Source organism: Opisthorchis viverrini (genome assembly GCF_000715545.1).
Source record: "Opisthorchis viverrini unplaced genomic scaffold opera_v5_24, whole genome shotgun sequence".
NCBI classification, from domain to species: domain Eukaryota; kingdom Metazoa; phylum Platyhelminthes; class Trematoda; order Opisthorchiida; family Opisthorchiidae; genus Opisthorchis; species Opisthorchis viverrini.
In genome coordinates, this window is record NW_008751680.1 from 2,302,687 (window position 1) to 2,318,899 (window position 16,213).

At 46.5% G+C, this 16,213-nt stretch overlaps 2 protein-coding genes across 2 annotated transcripts in view; one reads left to right on the forward strand and one right to left on the reverse strand.

Annotated features, from left to right (window-relative positions):
- The window catches only part of T265_02107 (hypothetical protein), a gene marked incomplete at both ends in the record, with an annotated part of 4,916 nt that extends 4,793 nt beyond the window's left edge, over positions 1-123 (reverse strand). The window contains one exon of the mRNA XM_009166266.1: positions 23-123. Within this exon, the coding sequence (XP_009164530.1) occupies positions 23-123 (101 nt within the window). The remainder of the gene's footprint in view (positions 1-22) is intronic.
- The window catches only part of T265_02108 (hypothetical protein), a gene marked incomplete at both ends in the record, with an annotated part of 19,137 nt that extends 4,348 nt beyond the window's left edge, over positions 1-14,789 (forward strand). Inside the window, 5 exons of the mRNA XM_009166267.1 lie at positions 2,782-2,913; positions 4,466-4,847; positions 8,467-8,694; positions 12,697-12,935; positions 14,224-14,789. Of these exons, the coding sequence (XP_009164531.1) occupies positions 2,782-2,913; positions 4,466-4,847; positions 8,467-8,694; positions 12,697-12,935; positions 14,224-14,713 (1,471 nt within the window). The remainder of the gene's footprint in view (positions 1-2,781; positions 2,914-4,465; positions 4,848-8,466; positions 8,695-12,696; positions 12,936-14,223) is intronic.
- Between the last annotated feature and the right edge of the window lie 1,424 nt (positions 14,790-16,213).

Below are 16,213 nucleotides of genomic sequence, written 5' to 3' on the forward strand. Positions count from 1 at the left end.
ACCTCCATAGTGATAAACTTACAGCCTTCCAGTCTGGGTATAGAGACCAGGTTCGTCGTGATAGTTTGTTGTCGATTTGTTACTCTTCCAGAACAGAGTACCTACGTCGATAGTCTGTGTCATATCTTCGGACAAACTCTGGAACTGTCTTTTCCCGAACTCTTTTCCTAAATGGCTCGACCTCCACTCTCTGTCCCAGACTAATTCCGATTTTCTGTTTTCGTCAGATACCGCCCAAATTTGTAGGGATCCTTTGGCTTCATCCCGGCCGGTTGGCTTATTACATTTTTTATCCTAAGGTTTCTTTTCTTCGGCAACATAAAACTGGTTAGCTATCTTAGCCTCACAATTTCCGCTCCACTCCATGGTTCTAATGGACCAACAGTTCGCTTGAAGTTGTAGATTGAAGAGCCTGCTGGTCAAGTAGACATCTCATGATCACTTTTTGATTTTACTTCTATTTGGTGAATATTGTCCGTGTAATATGCGTATTGGGTTCCGACTCGTCGTATGTTGAATAAATATTGAGGAGTCCAGCTAGTCCACACACTGTTCGGTATTTGTTTTGCGTATTTTTGTTCTCAATGTCTTCTTATTCTATGACATCATCATCAAGGACAGCAAAATCAGTTTTGACACATGCTTCACTGCTGTACAACCATAATACTCATCTAGTTATATTTAACGCCCTAGAGTGAAAAGAGAAAATTAGTGGGTGAGGGAGGGGACCTATTGCTGCACTATATCAAGCATTCTGAGGTGCATACACCTCCAAGAGCTCAGGAAATCTGGAAAGAAACTGGTAGCATGAACGCAATCAACATCGATTAGCTGACGTCGATTTCCTGCAACGTCTCCAGCCAAGCACAGGTGGGGTCACGGGGACCCTACCAACAATACCCAAACTCTTCGTGATCTCTTTCACGCCCCTCTGCCGAGTCATGCGTTGTCCACCTCGCGGTTTGCACCATTCTGAAGGAGACACGAAGGACAACACTTGTCTCAGTAGGTGGTGTTTCGGCATGCACAGCGCATGACCGAGCCATCGTAGTTGGTGGTGCTGGTCGCTTTGATTGAAGTACCTGCCGCACAACCGAATGCTCGCTTTCTAATCACCTCGTTACTAACATGCTGACGCCTTCCAAAATCAGCCACGCTTTTGAGGCATCGGTGGTCAAAAGCCTGAAGACACTTCACATCATCTGTCCGCAGACGCCATGTCTCGCAACCACACAATACAACCCTCATTGTAGCCTGGTACACGCGACCCTGAAGATCCGGTGATATGCCTTTTTGACACAACAATTGACGCGAATTAACATATTAGCCTTTGAGATGCTTTCCTTTTCTTCATCAGATACATTTCCGTCAGAGCTAGTACGAGATGGATCAAGTGGTTAGAGCGCGAATTTGCTGACCGAAAGGTCCGTGGTTCGAACCCGACCTCTGCCTCTCGACTTCCCCTGTCTAGGCTTGGGCAACCTAGCAGTTTCCCAGCCCTCGTGCTTCCTTAGGGTAGCATGGCAGCTAGGCACCGAAAGGAGTGTTACTGCTGAGAGATTTTATTTTTGTTTTTCTTAACACAACCACCGAGGCATGTAAAAATTTTCCACAATGTCCGCTAATTTTCTTGGAATTGTAAGGGATATGTTCGATGACTATACGTTCTGAAGCATGCCTTTGCACTTTGGAGGTGCAAGCCACATGCTAAAGGATGGTATGATGGCGGTCAGTGTATTCATCAGGGCTTGTGCTCCGCCTTGCTCTTCAAAGATGAGGGTGATGTCATCTGCGTACTCCAGATTGACAAGGCTCTTACCAGCAACAATTTGAACACCGGGGTTTTTGAAGACCTTCCACCATTCGCCTCATTATTTAATCGATGATGAAATTGAGCAAGAATGAAGCAGGTGGACATCCTTGTCGGACACCACTTTTTTGTAGGGAAGCTTCTGGAGAGCTCACCCTACCTTACCCGCCCAGAAGTACGTGCCTATAGGGATCGGATTATGTTCACAGACTTCTGGGGCTTATCCTGTTCAGCAGTGCGGTTACCAGCACTGATTGACCTACAGAATCTAACGCATCCTTGAAGTCAAGGAGTGCCAAGATTATGGGTCGTCTGTACATAAAGCGTTGCTCTAACACCTGACGGAGTGTGAAGATGTGGTCAACGAAGCCTCTACTCGGTCGAAATCCCGCTTGATTCTCACGAGTCAAAACTTCGCGCGCCACCGTAAGACGACGTAGAATCAGTGACGCCAGAAGCCTTGTCACAACAGGAATTAAACTAATGCCTCTTTAGTCACCACATTCACTGCGAGTTCCCTTTTTGAAAATGGTTACTACTATCGATTCACCCCAGTAATCTGGGATGGTCTCTTTCTCCCATGTAGACCCAAATAGACTAGACAGGCACTGGCTGAGGAGCCCACCGCCATCCTTGAGAAGAGCAGGTGGAAGCTCATCAGGACCGGGTGCACCATGACTCGGACACTTCTGATACTGAAGGCGGCTCCATATTTACGGTCCATCTTTCTGTTGAAGATCAGGATTCTGGACTGTAGGTAGCAGGTGGCCAGTTGCATTGCTGTTCGAAGTACTGTGCCCAGAGGTCCAAACGTTCTGCTTTGCTGCATATCAGGGAGCTATTTTGGTCTCTGATCATTTCGCTGATGAAAGGTTTCCGAGGACCAGTCGAACTGATCAAGTGGAACAGTTTGCGCACGTTTCTAGCATACTTTGAATCTTCCATTTCTTCGGCCTTCCGGGCCCACCAAGCTTCTCGGCCTGCGCGGACACTCAGTTTCACCTGGCATCGGATGGAGTGGGGTGGAGTTGTGGTGGTGGCCTGGAGGATTCTGTCGCCGGATCTCCAACAAAGACATGGTCCTATCCTAGAGGATGGATAAGGTTGGCTGGGTTGTACCGCAAACGGACGTTCCGGCTTTGAGTAGCGCTTTGGCTATTTTCCCCCAGTGGCCGTTTATATCCGACACCGTACCGTCCGGTAGGCATTCGAGGAGCTGCTTCTAATAATTTCGTTTGACTCACAATCATCATGACCATCATGATCATGATCATCACCACCAAACGAACAGCACAGGGGCGACTATCAACGGGTATCCAATCAAGAAGAGGCGATACCGCTCAGTCGCTCAATACGATACCCGCCCCAGCATATCCAGCTGCGGAGACCTTTGCACCACCAGAGATACGCAGTCGGAACCTGGAAGAGAGCGAAGGGGCAGCCTGTTCGATTACAGTACTTGCGTCCTGCGTCCTTGCTTCTGACAGACAACATACATCAACACAGGGAATCCAGTGTACGAGTAAGAACCACCCGTTGACCTGCTCGCTTCAATGTGCGAACATTAATGGCGGCTAGGTAGACAGGCTCTCGGAGTCTTAAGACAGACTTCGAAGTGTTTAGGGTTGTGACTGAACTCGGACGTACAGAAGCTGCGGCTAAGTGTGGTACAGGGCGAGCGAAATGGTCTGTCATAGTGCTGGGAGCTGTGGAGAAACCATTCAAATCTGGGCGGGGGAAGGATGGAAGACGGAAAACGTGAGAATCAGCTTGTTTCCACTTACCCGCCCTGCTGTATGCAGCAGGTAAGGCGACCCAGCTGATGGCACCACGCGAAGACCGTTGTGGAGAATTGGTGAGAGAATTGTTAGCTGCGAATGTCATGGTTGTACGGGTGCTGGGATACTGCTAGGGTGCCCACACCTAGACTGGAGGATGATTAGGGTCCTCAATCAAAACCATCTGCTCAAAAGCCTAACAGCAATGCAGTAGCGTTGGGCTGGAAACGCAATTACATTGCCATTTTTACGTAACACGTCGCCACCTATGTTCAATCCGCAAACCTGGAGGACCAGGAGACTGTATTCGTCAGACATCTACCCATTGCCGAACCAGGTATTAGAGACTCTGTGAGTGTCGCGCGGACACCCCCAGTATAGTTTATAGGGTCACCGAGGTACACAAAGCGCCAAATCACGGTAAGATCCAGTCTCTTCATGACTGACGTGTTTGAGCAATAGACACCCTGTCGAAACGGCACCTTAATCATTCCCTCGTGAATTTCTGTTATTGTAAGATTCACTTTACATGGTATCAGTCATAGCAGAAATCTCTCATTTTCACCGTTTCAGGTTGCCTAGTACTACATTACTACTCAGATCTTTGCGCCACACTGAGCTTGGTGGATGCACTGTGATGCCCTTTGGTTTTCCTCAGTTCACGTGATACGCCAAAGGAGGTCTCATTGGTGGCTTACCTTCTCTTCTGGCACGGTTTGTCTTCTTCACAGACGATGTATTCACAACGTATCATTGTAAGTTTCAACTTTTTGATTTCTTGATAAGGCTTCAAGTTCTCTAGTTGCCATTATCAGTATCTCGTTATCATGCATTCTATTTACTTCCATTTTCGCGAGAATCAAGTTGTTCGCATCAGTCCCTTCATGGTGGCCCTCATATCCATTCTTTTTCAGTTTTTCAGATCCACGTTTGTCCCTAAGCTTCTTCGCCAAAGTTTCCAGGGTTTCGAAACTGATGCGTCCAAACCTGAAACAACAACCCACTCAACAGATAAAGCGAATACGAATGCTAACTCTTCCCCGTTGATAACCGCTCGAAATCTTGCTAAATCTGCCTATTGCTCGCCCGGCCGGCAACCCCGACAAGCATGGCTTGAAACTTTGAAGCCAGGACCACACGTCCCATCACTTCATCCTCCTGTAGGAATGGTTGATCTCCATCCAGATGTATTTGCAGCTACTCCCAGGCTGGATTTGGTCCATCAGAATCTCTATTGGCAAGCGCATTATCGAATGACGGTGAGTCATCGTGTGTACATTGCTGCCTCACCAAACACAGTTTTCACGCAGCATATTGCTTCTGCTTCTCATCGTGAAAGGAAGGTAGAAATGACCATTTCTTAAAGACATATTACCTTATGCTTTGCCACTGTCTTCACTGTTCGTTGGGAGTTTAGGGTGTATGGGGGTCGCCCACTTTTGTACAATCCGAAAATGAGGATATTTCTGCACTGGATTTCAACTGGATGGTCGTATGCATGTAGTATGGGTGAGATGGCTCAGGTGTCAGAGCGCGAATTTATTGACCGAAAGGTCCGTGGTTCGGACCCGACCTCTGCCTCTCGACGTCCCCTGTCTAGGCTTGAGCAACCTGACAGCATCCCAGCCGGCGTACTTCCTTCTGGTGGCATGCCAGTTAGGCACAGAAAGGGTGATACAGCTGAATGATGCATGCAGTAAGATATTCCAGGATAATCTCACTGTAACAACAAAACACATGTTTCTGGGATGTTCAAATTCGTGTCGGAAAATACTGCAAGAATTTACCAGCGAGAGCGACGCCCCTTCAAAGAGAATAATCCCACTTGGATCGTATCTCTGATTGTGAGTTCATGACATTCATGCCACCGTCAGGAAGTAGTAACAGAAATTGCTAGCGGAACGCCAATGGCATTGATTGAGGACGTTCTGAGCCACGCAGACTACATCTTGGACAACTTAAAAGTTGTCCGTCTTGTCCAAGGTGGTTTACCGGCACGCACCCGGTTCCATAGATTATGACGTCACTTGTAAAAAATGACCAAACCAACTTTCTAATTTTCTTTGACTCGCTTGGGAGCGGATCACGAAAGAGAAACGTGATCGGTTCAGTCTCCTACATCCCTTTCGTGAGGACCTTCGGATGGTGCTCTGGTAATTCTGGTTCTTTGCCGAATCTACTCATATTCATCCATTAAAGTCATCATCCTTTCACCCGAATCTAGTTCGCGCTAAAGCCCTGGCATTACACTAAATGGATAGTAGCTGTCGCTTCACATAACCATCAGTGTTAGCTCCTTCCCCTGGTAAATACTCCGACTCGAACCGTTGTATTGTCTTCTTTGGGTTAGGACTGGTGATCTTCCCAGCCAAATAGGCTGTGGAGATATTCCTTAGGCTTCAAAAGCGGTATACTCGCTTTGTATTCCTGGACGTTTCCCATGCTGATGACTACTCTGAACCCTATTACGGTAATTTCTGACTAATCCAAGACCTTTACTCTAAGCTTAGGAAACACCGCACCAACGGAAGTGGTTTCTAGCTGAAAAGCCTAAGTAACGTTTGGACTAATTGATAATTTTCGGACATCCGGCCCGACTCACACTTGGCCTTTACCAAGGAGCAAAAACGTGTTTTTTTTTTAACTTTTTGGGTGGGTGCCCTCGAACGGAACTCACAGTGCAACTTTTCCATCCTTTTCTCAGCGATACTCAGTCCTCGGAGCGGAACAGTCTACCATCGAACCTCGGCCTTTCAAAATACTGAATGGAATGGCTGGATCAGCGCTTGTGGCTTAACAGGGGAGATTGTTGTACAAAGTGTAAGGTCATTCTTGACTTGGCCTATTCGAACAGTGGAACTGAGACGTCTTCAGGTGTTCGACAATCGTTGTCTCAGAACCATAGCTCGTGTGGGTTGGTGTCGGCGAATTCGTAACCAGGCAGTTAGAAAGCGCGTTTTCGGTCGTGTAACGGGTAACTCCATTGAAGAATGTGTCCAGCACCAGAAGCTGGGTTGGTTGGGACATGTGTTGCGTATGCCGAACCATCGTTTGCCGAAGAGAGTGCTGTTTTCCATGCCCAACTCAGAGTGGCGTAAACAGGTCAACTCTTGACTTGACTCGGCAGAGTATGAAGGAGATCACGAAACGCTTGGGTGCTGTCGGTGCTTCTCGCCTTGCAGGATGGGGACCGCGTGATCCTCACAGTGCCTGGCTGGAGACACTATAAGATATGGCTACCAACCGATGTCAGTGGCGTTCTTGTTGTCAGTTTCTATCCAGATTGCCTGAGTGAATTTCTGGAGGTGTAGGCACCTCGGAATGACTGTGTTAAGCTAGCACTATGTCCCTTCCCCGTCCACCTTTACTCTTTTCTTTACAATAAGGCTTTCAACTAAATCATAGTTGTACGGCAGTGAAGCATTGGTGTTGAACACTGATGTCATGTTGTCGGTGATGATGATGATGATGATGATGATGATGATGATGTTTAAAATATCTTGATTTCGACGTTTGTATTTAAAGTTATCAGGTGGATATTACTAGTGAAAGGCAATAGCCGAACAAGTACTAGGAAGCGGCCCCCCTTAAATCCGTCACCCTCGTTTGAAACATATGTCGGGATCCAGTGCATTCTGTTGAATCGTTTACTTCACTTTGGGATCATCGCAAGTCACGCATTCATAGGTAAGTTCCTTCGAGATAGTTTCAAGTACGTCCTTTCCACGCTGAGGACTTCTACTGAAGAAGGCGTCCAGCACCATAAGTTTTGTTACGTAAACCATGTTTTGTGTATGCCGAACCGTCGTCTGCCGTTCTCCGTGTCTAATCCAGAAAGATGGCCAACGCTTTACTTGCCGGACGGGTATGAAAGCGATTACGAAACGCTTGGGTACTGTCGATTCTGCTTGCCTTTCAGGATGGGGATGCCGCAAGATATGGCTGTTAATCGAAGGACCGTTCGCCCTGTGGTCACCGTTGCGATAATATCAAATAAACCGTTCCACAGATGACAAACAAAAAGCACCCCCGGCCTCTTGATCTGTCTGACCTATCCTACCTTTATTTCCCCCGTATACGAACCTCGCCGTCAAACATGAGAGTGATATTCCACAGAGTAGGACTTCCATCGGCCTTGACACTGGGTTGTCCTAGGACAATCACCTTGCTTCCTTCCACGTGCTCAGGAAGGAGGAAATCCCGTCAGACCATTTGGTGTGTAATAGGAATCGGCGCCCTCTGTAAGGAGCACCGCTACATCCTATGTAGGATGCAGGCTAAGCCCAGTGCTGGTCAGCCGGTCGCCCGTTAAGTGTGCTCCGTCCCTCTGCTAGAGTTCAGGGTTAGAAACCTCCACAGGATTTTAAGGGTATGCAAAAGGTTTGATTTCCAGCAATAATAAGATAAATGGATGGGCTAGACGGTTGTGTGGCTCTTGACTGTTCACAGTTTGACCTTCAAAGTTTTAATACTCGACCTTATACCATCAAGTCTGTTTTTGGTGGTAGGATTCTGTGAACTAACAGATCCATATTCAACACTCATGGACCCGATCTTAAGCACAGTGAGTCACCTCTGAAAGGGGAGGTGAATTCATGTTGCGTACGGATGCTAAACCCAGCTTGATAGAATAAGCTATTTTGTCGGCGAAGTAGTCCAATCTCGATCGATGCTTAGTTCCCACAACCTAGTGCGAATATTCCTTTTATCCAGCAGCCATTGGCGGAAGGAGCCTATCGATCCCGTTAGGCGTTATTATACCAGTTCAGCCACTTCAATAATAAGGCTGTTAAAGTCCTTTTTGCACTCTGGACAATCTGTCATTTGCCTTGTTTGTAACAAAAATGGAAATTCTTACTACTGTTTTCTTACATTCAGGACTGGAGATGCATCACTACGCGAGCTGAACTGCCCTATCGCAGCCAACGAAAACCTTGGCCGCAGAAGGGCACCGGGCGGGCGCGCCATGGGAACCGGCGTACTCATATCTGGGTTGGCGGTGGTCAGTGCAAGGGTCCCAGGGGACCAGAGTCCTTTTTCTTTACTCCCCCGTTTGAGGTCCGGTTAGCTGGTCTGTTGACCATGCTCAGTGTTAAGCATACTCAGGTGAGCGAGTCTTTTTCACAATCTAAATAATGTATCTTTTCTCTTTGGGATGCTTTCTCCATGTCATGTGCGCTAACTCTCTAAATGAACGAATCCCTTCAGCATGGGGAGATTTGCTTGTCAGCACAGCTGAAGCAATCGATCCAAAACAAACTGCTCCCCTGTGTGCTCTATACCATCATTCACCATTAGTTCGGCCCAATATACAATTTACCCGAGAGAAGGCCACCCCTAAGATAAAAGTTTCTTTGGGTAGTATTATTGTAGGATTGCATTTTTTGACGAGTAAGCAGTTGACAGCGGCTTAACCAAATCAGCGTTCCGGGCCGTCAACGAAGGCATCCAGGAAGTTCCCAGCTGTGGCATCCAATCACTTGGCTCAGTAGTTAGAGCGCGACTTTCCTGCCCAGAAGGTCTGTGGTTCGAATCCGACCTCTGCCTCTCGAATTCCCCTGTCTAGGCTTGGGCAACCTGGCAGTATCTCAACCCTTGTGCCTCCTTCTGGTGGCATGGCACAGCTGAACGATTTTTTCCTTCGAAACTCTTCACAGTAACCGTTGGCGTGGGTCGGATGACTCGCTAGCTAAACCTCTGAGAAATGGCGATCCAATCAGAGCTACGCACTAACGTATCTGGTTCTCTGAATATTTCGGTGAACTGATAGTATTTAGACATCGTCTGGAGGCTGATATTCCGGTTATAATGCCAAATGTTTATGCAACAATCTTAGGAGGTGTAGTGATGTTTTTCTCATGGACCATAATAATGTGATTTCGTTTTGTGTCAGTCACGTATGTGCACCAGACTACAGACAACGGGTATCCTTTTCCCGGTGCTTGCGCTGCACTACTTGGTCGGAAGTGTGTTTGAATTTTTCGACAAATATCAATTTGGTATTCACTGGGGTCTGCTGAATCTCTCATTTATGATATTCCTTAACTGAATGTGCAGCACGAAGGCCGCCTCATGTTTCAGTAGTTTCATAAATGAAATTACTCACAAGGTTGCTGCAAACTCTTCGACAGCCCACGACTGGTTTCGCTCTTCTTGGGGATGGCTCATCGGGTAGACGCAGTCCCCGAGTTTCCGTCAACCTTATGTTCTACTTAAACTTAAATTGGACAGAGCACTCATACGTTATACCCTAATTCTCAACCTCTCAAAACTTACTTTACGGTGGTCCTTAGGGCTTGGAACAAACAGTCTTCAATCACGCTGAAGGCCAATGAATTAAAACAAGTCCTTCCCTCTCTAAACCTGATAAACCAGCACAACAGAAGCAAGTGGTAGAATCGAATTCCAGTTTGGAGAATCAAAAGACTTGAGCCATTTATATGGGCATTATCGTGTGGTGAACAGTGCTCACGTTATGAGTAGGGGAGGCGAATGGGTGTAGTTCAGTGGGTGAGGCAGCACCGGTATGGGTGAACAGTGTGACTGACCACTGTCCCAGCTATGCAGTACAGCTGGATCCATCTTAGGTGGCGTGACGTTTGGCTGTTGCGATAGATGATCGAGGTAGCAGCCTCACCATGTAACTAGTTATAGTACAGGTGAAAGAAAGAAGGCCTTCGCTGCGGAGTTATTTATTAGAAAATGCCAACTGAACAGTTACAGACTATTGGACAGGGAAGCAGAACTCTCATATGCAGCTTGTTTACAAAAACTGAATATCCATTTTCTCTTTGAACGCGTCTTTCTGAATTTTCCTGGATATTCATTGACTTTTGCTCAAATCCAATCAAATGCTACAAAGTGACTCCACAAACTCCGCAATAGATCTCCCTTTTCAAAAGAGGCAAAGCGAATTTACAAGAAAATATACTACTCGCATGCCTCCCCCATCAGTGGTACCACCGCTACACAGGTTGTTAATTCTGCGTACGGTGAAACATCTCCCCTTTCTTCTATGGACACCCCACCCTACAGCGGATCAGTAGATGGCAAGGAAAAACCTGCCTGGACAATAATGCACGGTGCTAAGCCGTGCACCGTAGAGTCTCCCAAGGTGCAGACAGTCAACCTTCCACGAAAAGGTCATCAAAAAGTGCAATTCTCCGCTGGTCATCTACAATAAAATCATTTGAAGGCGGGATTGGCTTTACGTATACTGCCAGTATACAGTATCTTCCGGAATTCCATTCTCCCTCTAAAAATTCACATTCTATTTCTGGTTGAACTTAGTCCGACACGCGTCGACAGTGGTAAACATCTGAGAACGCTTATCAGTCGCTGGTCAAGGACATCGCTCTTAATTAATAAAGTGCAGAGGTACAAACATGAACGGCTCGTTTCCAGCCCATTCTCTTTTGTCATGTTGGAGTAGCGGAAATCGGAAGTTCCAGTGGTTGAAGCCATTTGTTGTGATCCCACAAGCCATTTTCGGATGCTCAATGTCGAACCGCCCTATTAATAGAGTTCTCTCCCAAAAGCCCGTACTCTCTGGACTGGCCATAACTGCGCCGTTAGTAAAACACTCCCTTTGGAGAGGGGTGGCACGCTTTGAGCCGTACTCTCGCAGCATCTTTCCGTGTAGTCAGGGTAGAGTCTGACTAGTACAAAAGAACATGCGTTTAGAAGTTGTCCTAATTTTCCGAAAATACAACAGGATATTGTCACCGGAGAATCGAAACCGAAAAACGATTAGTAGTCTTTGTCACCAGTTGCTTTATTGGATGAATTTTACATCAAAATAGGGAGGTACACACGTTTACTCCTGTGAAAATGATAACAGTCGTTCAGCTCTGCTCAGTTCTTAACTGCCACACGGCCCGAAGGAAGCACGAGGGCTCATATCCTGCCAGGTTGCCAAAGCCTAAACAAGAGCGGTCGACATGTCGGGGGGATTCGAACCATGGCCCTCCGGTCAGTAAATTCACGCTCCAGCCACTAAGCTGCCTCTTGTACCTAGGAGGAAAAGTGGAGGAAAAATAGAGAACGCCTTCTCTTGTCTTGACGTGGTTTTCATGTGCACTATTTTAGTTCCTCGTCTTGATTCCCACGCACCTTATCTCTTTGTTGGGTATACAGGCTCGTCGGGTGGTATTCGGAAGCCGAAAATTCATATCCCCTGGAACCAAACATGAAATTCTCCTCGATATCCTTTTTGGTAGGGTTTTACTCCGTAACCTTGAAGGATACTGCACTTTTCTTAGCAACCTTATGTAGTGCCTACTAGGTTATTCGTTCAGCCATAGCTGCCATGCCACCCGAAGGTTTCACGTGGGCTGAGATACTTCCAGGTTGCCCAAGCCTAGACAGGGGAAGTCGAGAGGCAGAAGTCGGGTTCGAACCACGGACCTTCCTGTCAGTAGATTCGCGCTCTAACCACTTGGGCCATCCCGCCCCTACTAGGGCGGCACCCCTCCTGGATTGAGGCGGGAATTACGACCTATGGGCTTCACTTCAGATTGTCGATCATCGTACGGATGAACCATCCCTGTCGCCAACGGTCGCACTATAAAAGTCTTACGGGAAAGTGCGCCTTTGCTTGGATTCAGTGGCATTCATGGTGTCATTAGCAGCCAACCAATATCAGTTATTGTCATTCTGCCTAAACAACCAAGGTTGTAGTCTTCAGCATCGAATGATATGTGCCGAAAACATACTTTCCAACCCGGGTGAACAAGTCCCTCTGTTTCTGGTACTCCAACGGGGAAGTGGATAAACAGATGCTCTGAATCGATCTCTACGATCGAGAAGGTATATCAGGATTACTGAGTTCTCTGTTTGCCATTTTCAAGTACAATTTTAATTTAGCTGAGATAACATTTGAACTCATAGCCGCTTCGCAACCCGAGGGAAGCAAGAGGAATGATATACCTTTACATTACCCAAACTCATTCAAAACCAACTCAACTCCTGCGCAATTGTGCATAGAATAAGCTTACTATAGTCCCATTTTTACTGCTTATACTGTGAAGACCAATCTTTTACCTCGAATGATATTTGGCTACGTTTGCTACGCCGCTAATCATCCCGAACGTTCGTTTTCGCATTCAGGATGATTTACACATTGTGGACAACTTCGATCTGTCGGAAGCTTTGGAACGGCAAGCAAAAGAAGTCGCTTTGGAAGCCTCAGTGGCTGCCTTGGAAGATCTTGAGTTTGACGATCCGCTGTCCGCCGGTGCCCGGACTCATGCACTCCGACTTTCGAAGGCCATGAACGAGTCAGCAATTTATCTGCGCCAACTAGTTGATGAACGACGCTGGGGTCCGTCCGTCTTGTTCATTACCGAGTTAGTCTTCTGTTGGAATTTTTGTTGCCACAAGCTTTTCCATTAATATATCTGTCTAGTCCAGGTTGTATTCTCATCTGACTTCGACTCCGAATCGTGGTGTGATGAGAGTGCTAAGATGGAAGTGTTTAGACAGTCCTTTCAGAACACAAATGATGCAGTGTTTAAGTCATTGTTTGAGCTCCAAACGTATTTCCAGAAGCTTGGTTTCCTGATTAAGAAGTTTGTTTTGATCTGAACTTTACGGACTACTATGTGACTACTCGTGAGTAGCTGAGACGTTTCATGTAAATAAACCTTTAGCCCTGCACAGTGTGTCTATGAAGCCTCTATTTTCACCATTCAATCCAAACAGGGACGGAAGCTTTCTTATAGCTGAGGTTTCTTGGATCCGCCCACACGATACCTTGCTTATAATTCTTTAAAATTTTTCTGCCCTGAAAATAATTGCTCAGTTTCTCGTGATTTGAAGTTAAGCGACAAAATGTTCTGTGCGCTGTGTCAGCAGCCAGACTATCCCTAATTGCACTTTAAGCGACAGACTATTGAAGCCACCAAACAAGACCAGACCAGCGAACTACTAATCATATACGTCCCACTTTCAATGAGGGCTTGGGTCGATAAGCGAAACTAATACGTGACCGTAATATGTTCACAGTAGCCTTCCTATGAACGAATCCCCTCAGTTCAAAGTAGATCTATTTCTTCAATCCATAAAAACAAGTCACTTTTCAGGGGAAGGGGTAACGTTTTGCTTGTGACGCAAGAGCTTCATTGTATCAGGTGAATAAGTGAATATATATATATATNTCCCATCGTCAGACTTAGTTCTTTAGAATACACAAGTGAGTCAAAAACGAAGTGACTGATGTTTTTTTCATATACATGTAGCTATGCCTATTCATGCAGCGTTGTGACTCTGCCGGTTCCCCTATCGCGTATTCAAAATAACATGCTTAAAGTATGGCATAATTCCTACGGTACAGTAGAGTTGCCACATTTTTCAATCAACTGCCTGAGTTCTGGTCTGAAAATAAGTTTCCACTTCCTAATGCACGTGTGAGACCCATTTCTTTCTGATAATAAAACCACGTCACACTAAAGAGCAAGAAGGAAACACGCTCTGAGATCTTCACAACCGAAATGTTTGAGAATAGTGCAGTTCCGTGTCGATCCTGAAGTAATATTATATGAATCTTATTCGGTACACAACTGAGTGATTTCAAGATGATCTGACCTTCCAAATGTAGAAATGTTAAAAAATTTGCTCTTTTATTTTTCGATGCAGTGTGGACTTGGATCCTACCTTTTGGCTGGCCAACAAGGGTGAGCAAAATTATCCTAATCTGGACAATGTATCGGATCTGGCCATTACTCTTGGATGCAGCGCGTACGCCAATTTTGTTGAGGCTGAGTTGCAACCAGAAGCTGTGCTACATCAAACTGAAGCCGTGTGCCCTCGTGCTACGCACCCAGGCCGTGGTTTGACCCTCATGCCTCTTCATGGACTGAACGTGTGGTCCCTCGTCCAACACAACACTGTCGTGTTCACTCTGAACGCGCTTGACCGTCTGGAGGAGCGCTTGCTGCGGGCACAGCGAACGATCCATCGACAAGATTTCGTACCATGGACTCCTCCAGCCCCGGCCGATTGTCTGGTAGCCGTAGAGGATGAACTAACCCGAGAAGCTGATGAGGACCAGCTCACCTATCGTGGTCGGCGACATTTTTCCGGACCTATAGGATCCTATTATTGGAAGAGAGTGACCGTTTCGTAGAGCAGATCATAGTGTAGACACAACCTCGGCGTGCGCGTAAATGTTGATGCGCTTTTGTACAGTGTGAGTAAACGCGATCGTTAGATATTATTCCCGTTTTTTACTGGAATTGGACGCTTGATGCAGAACAACTGTTGGTCGAATCATGCAACGCTGTTTTCGTTCAATTCGAACACATCCGCAACTAACAGCTTCACTCAAACCAAGAACAAACCACTTGATTGGTAAATAGCCCTACTAACGGGGCGTGGTGTGAACACAGGATATAAGTAGGATAGTCGAATTCCTATGACCAAGACCTCGGTCCGTTCGATCGTGCAGCTGTAAACGGAGAACTGGATAAGCGGATGTCCAAAAATGTAGATCTTACCGGTTTTTGTTGTCGCTCAGCCGCTACTCAAATTGAAGATATCGTAAACTGCTTAGCCTCGACGTACTCCTTCATTTAGCTCACTTGTCTGTATGAAGGATGAAGGCCTTCTGAGCATCACCAAAACTTAAGTCGCGTTTTCAGTGGTTCAATCGACCGATACGAAATTTGCTTTCGCACGCAGCATATGTAGGGAGTTCTATTATCAGGCCTCATTTTACAGTGTCAACATAGATATGAGCTTGAGTGCTGTTAAAGGCTCTCTGTTGTACAGAGCTCACATTTTGCATACCACCACGGGATCGGATTCTTGTGATCCATCGGTCTAACAGAATCATGAGGGTCAGTGATCACGGCAGGTAGAGTAAACCGATGTTAAACTACTGCTGGTACACCCACCGTCCGAGCCAATTACACAACGTCTTGGCATTCCCTGAGAAACGGAACAACTCAGGTACGAAAAATCGTCCCTTTTCTGCGATAGATACTGGTCTCATCGAGATTAACATATATGTTGTATGTATCTTGGGGCGAGATGGCTCAAGTGGTTTGAGCTCGAACTTACTAACCGGAAGGTCCGTGGTTTGAACCCGACCTCTGCTTCTCAGCTTGCTTCCCTTGTCTAGGCTTGGTCAACCTGGCAGTATCCCAACCTTTGTGCTTCCTTCGGGTGGCATGACAGCTGGGCACCGAAAGGGTATTACGGATGAACGATTATCGGATGTATCTTACAGTGACCACATGAAACTCATTCTGTAATCCAGTGCCTCAACACCAAAAATTGTTCGCCTCATCGTCTCTTCAAATAAAGAACTCTAACTGTAAACCATTTTCAAACGATATTTTATACCCGGTCCTGCTTTCAGCTGATGGCTATCGAGCTCGTCAGTTGTTTTGCGCTACAAAAATCTCCCGAAACGACCCATGAGGTTTTCGCATCCTCTTAACTTCATCGGCTATCGTTTATTGTCTCAGCATCTAGCTAGGGTTACCTGCCTCATCATATACAGCTCTCATTGTAGGGATGATCTAACCGCCGCTGTGGCATGACACCACAGTCACCTAGTCAAAGTAGATGTCATTGGTGCAAGCACCTCAGAATGACTGTTAGCCTATCACTAGACCTCTTT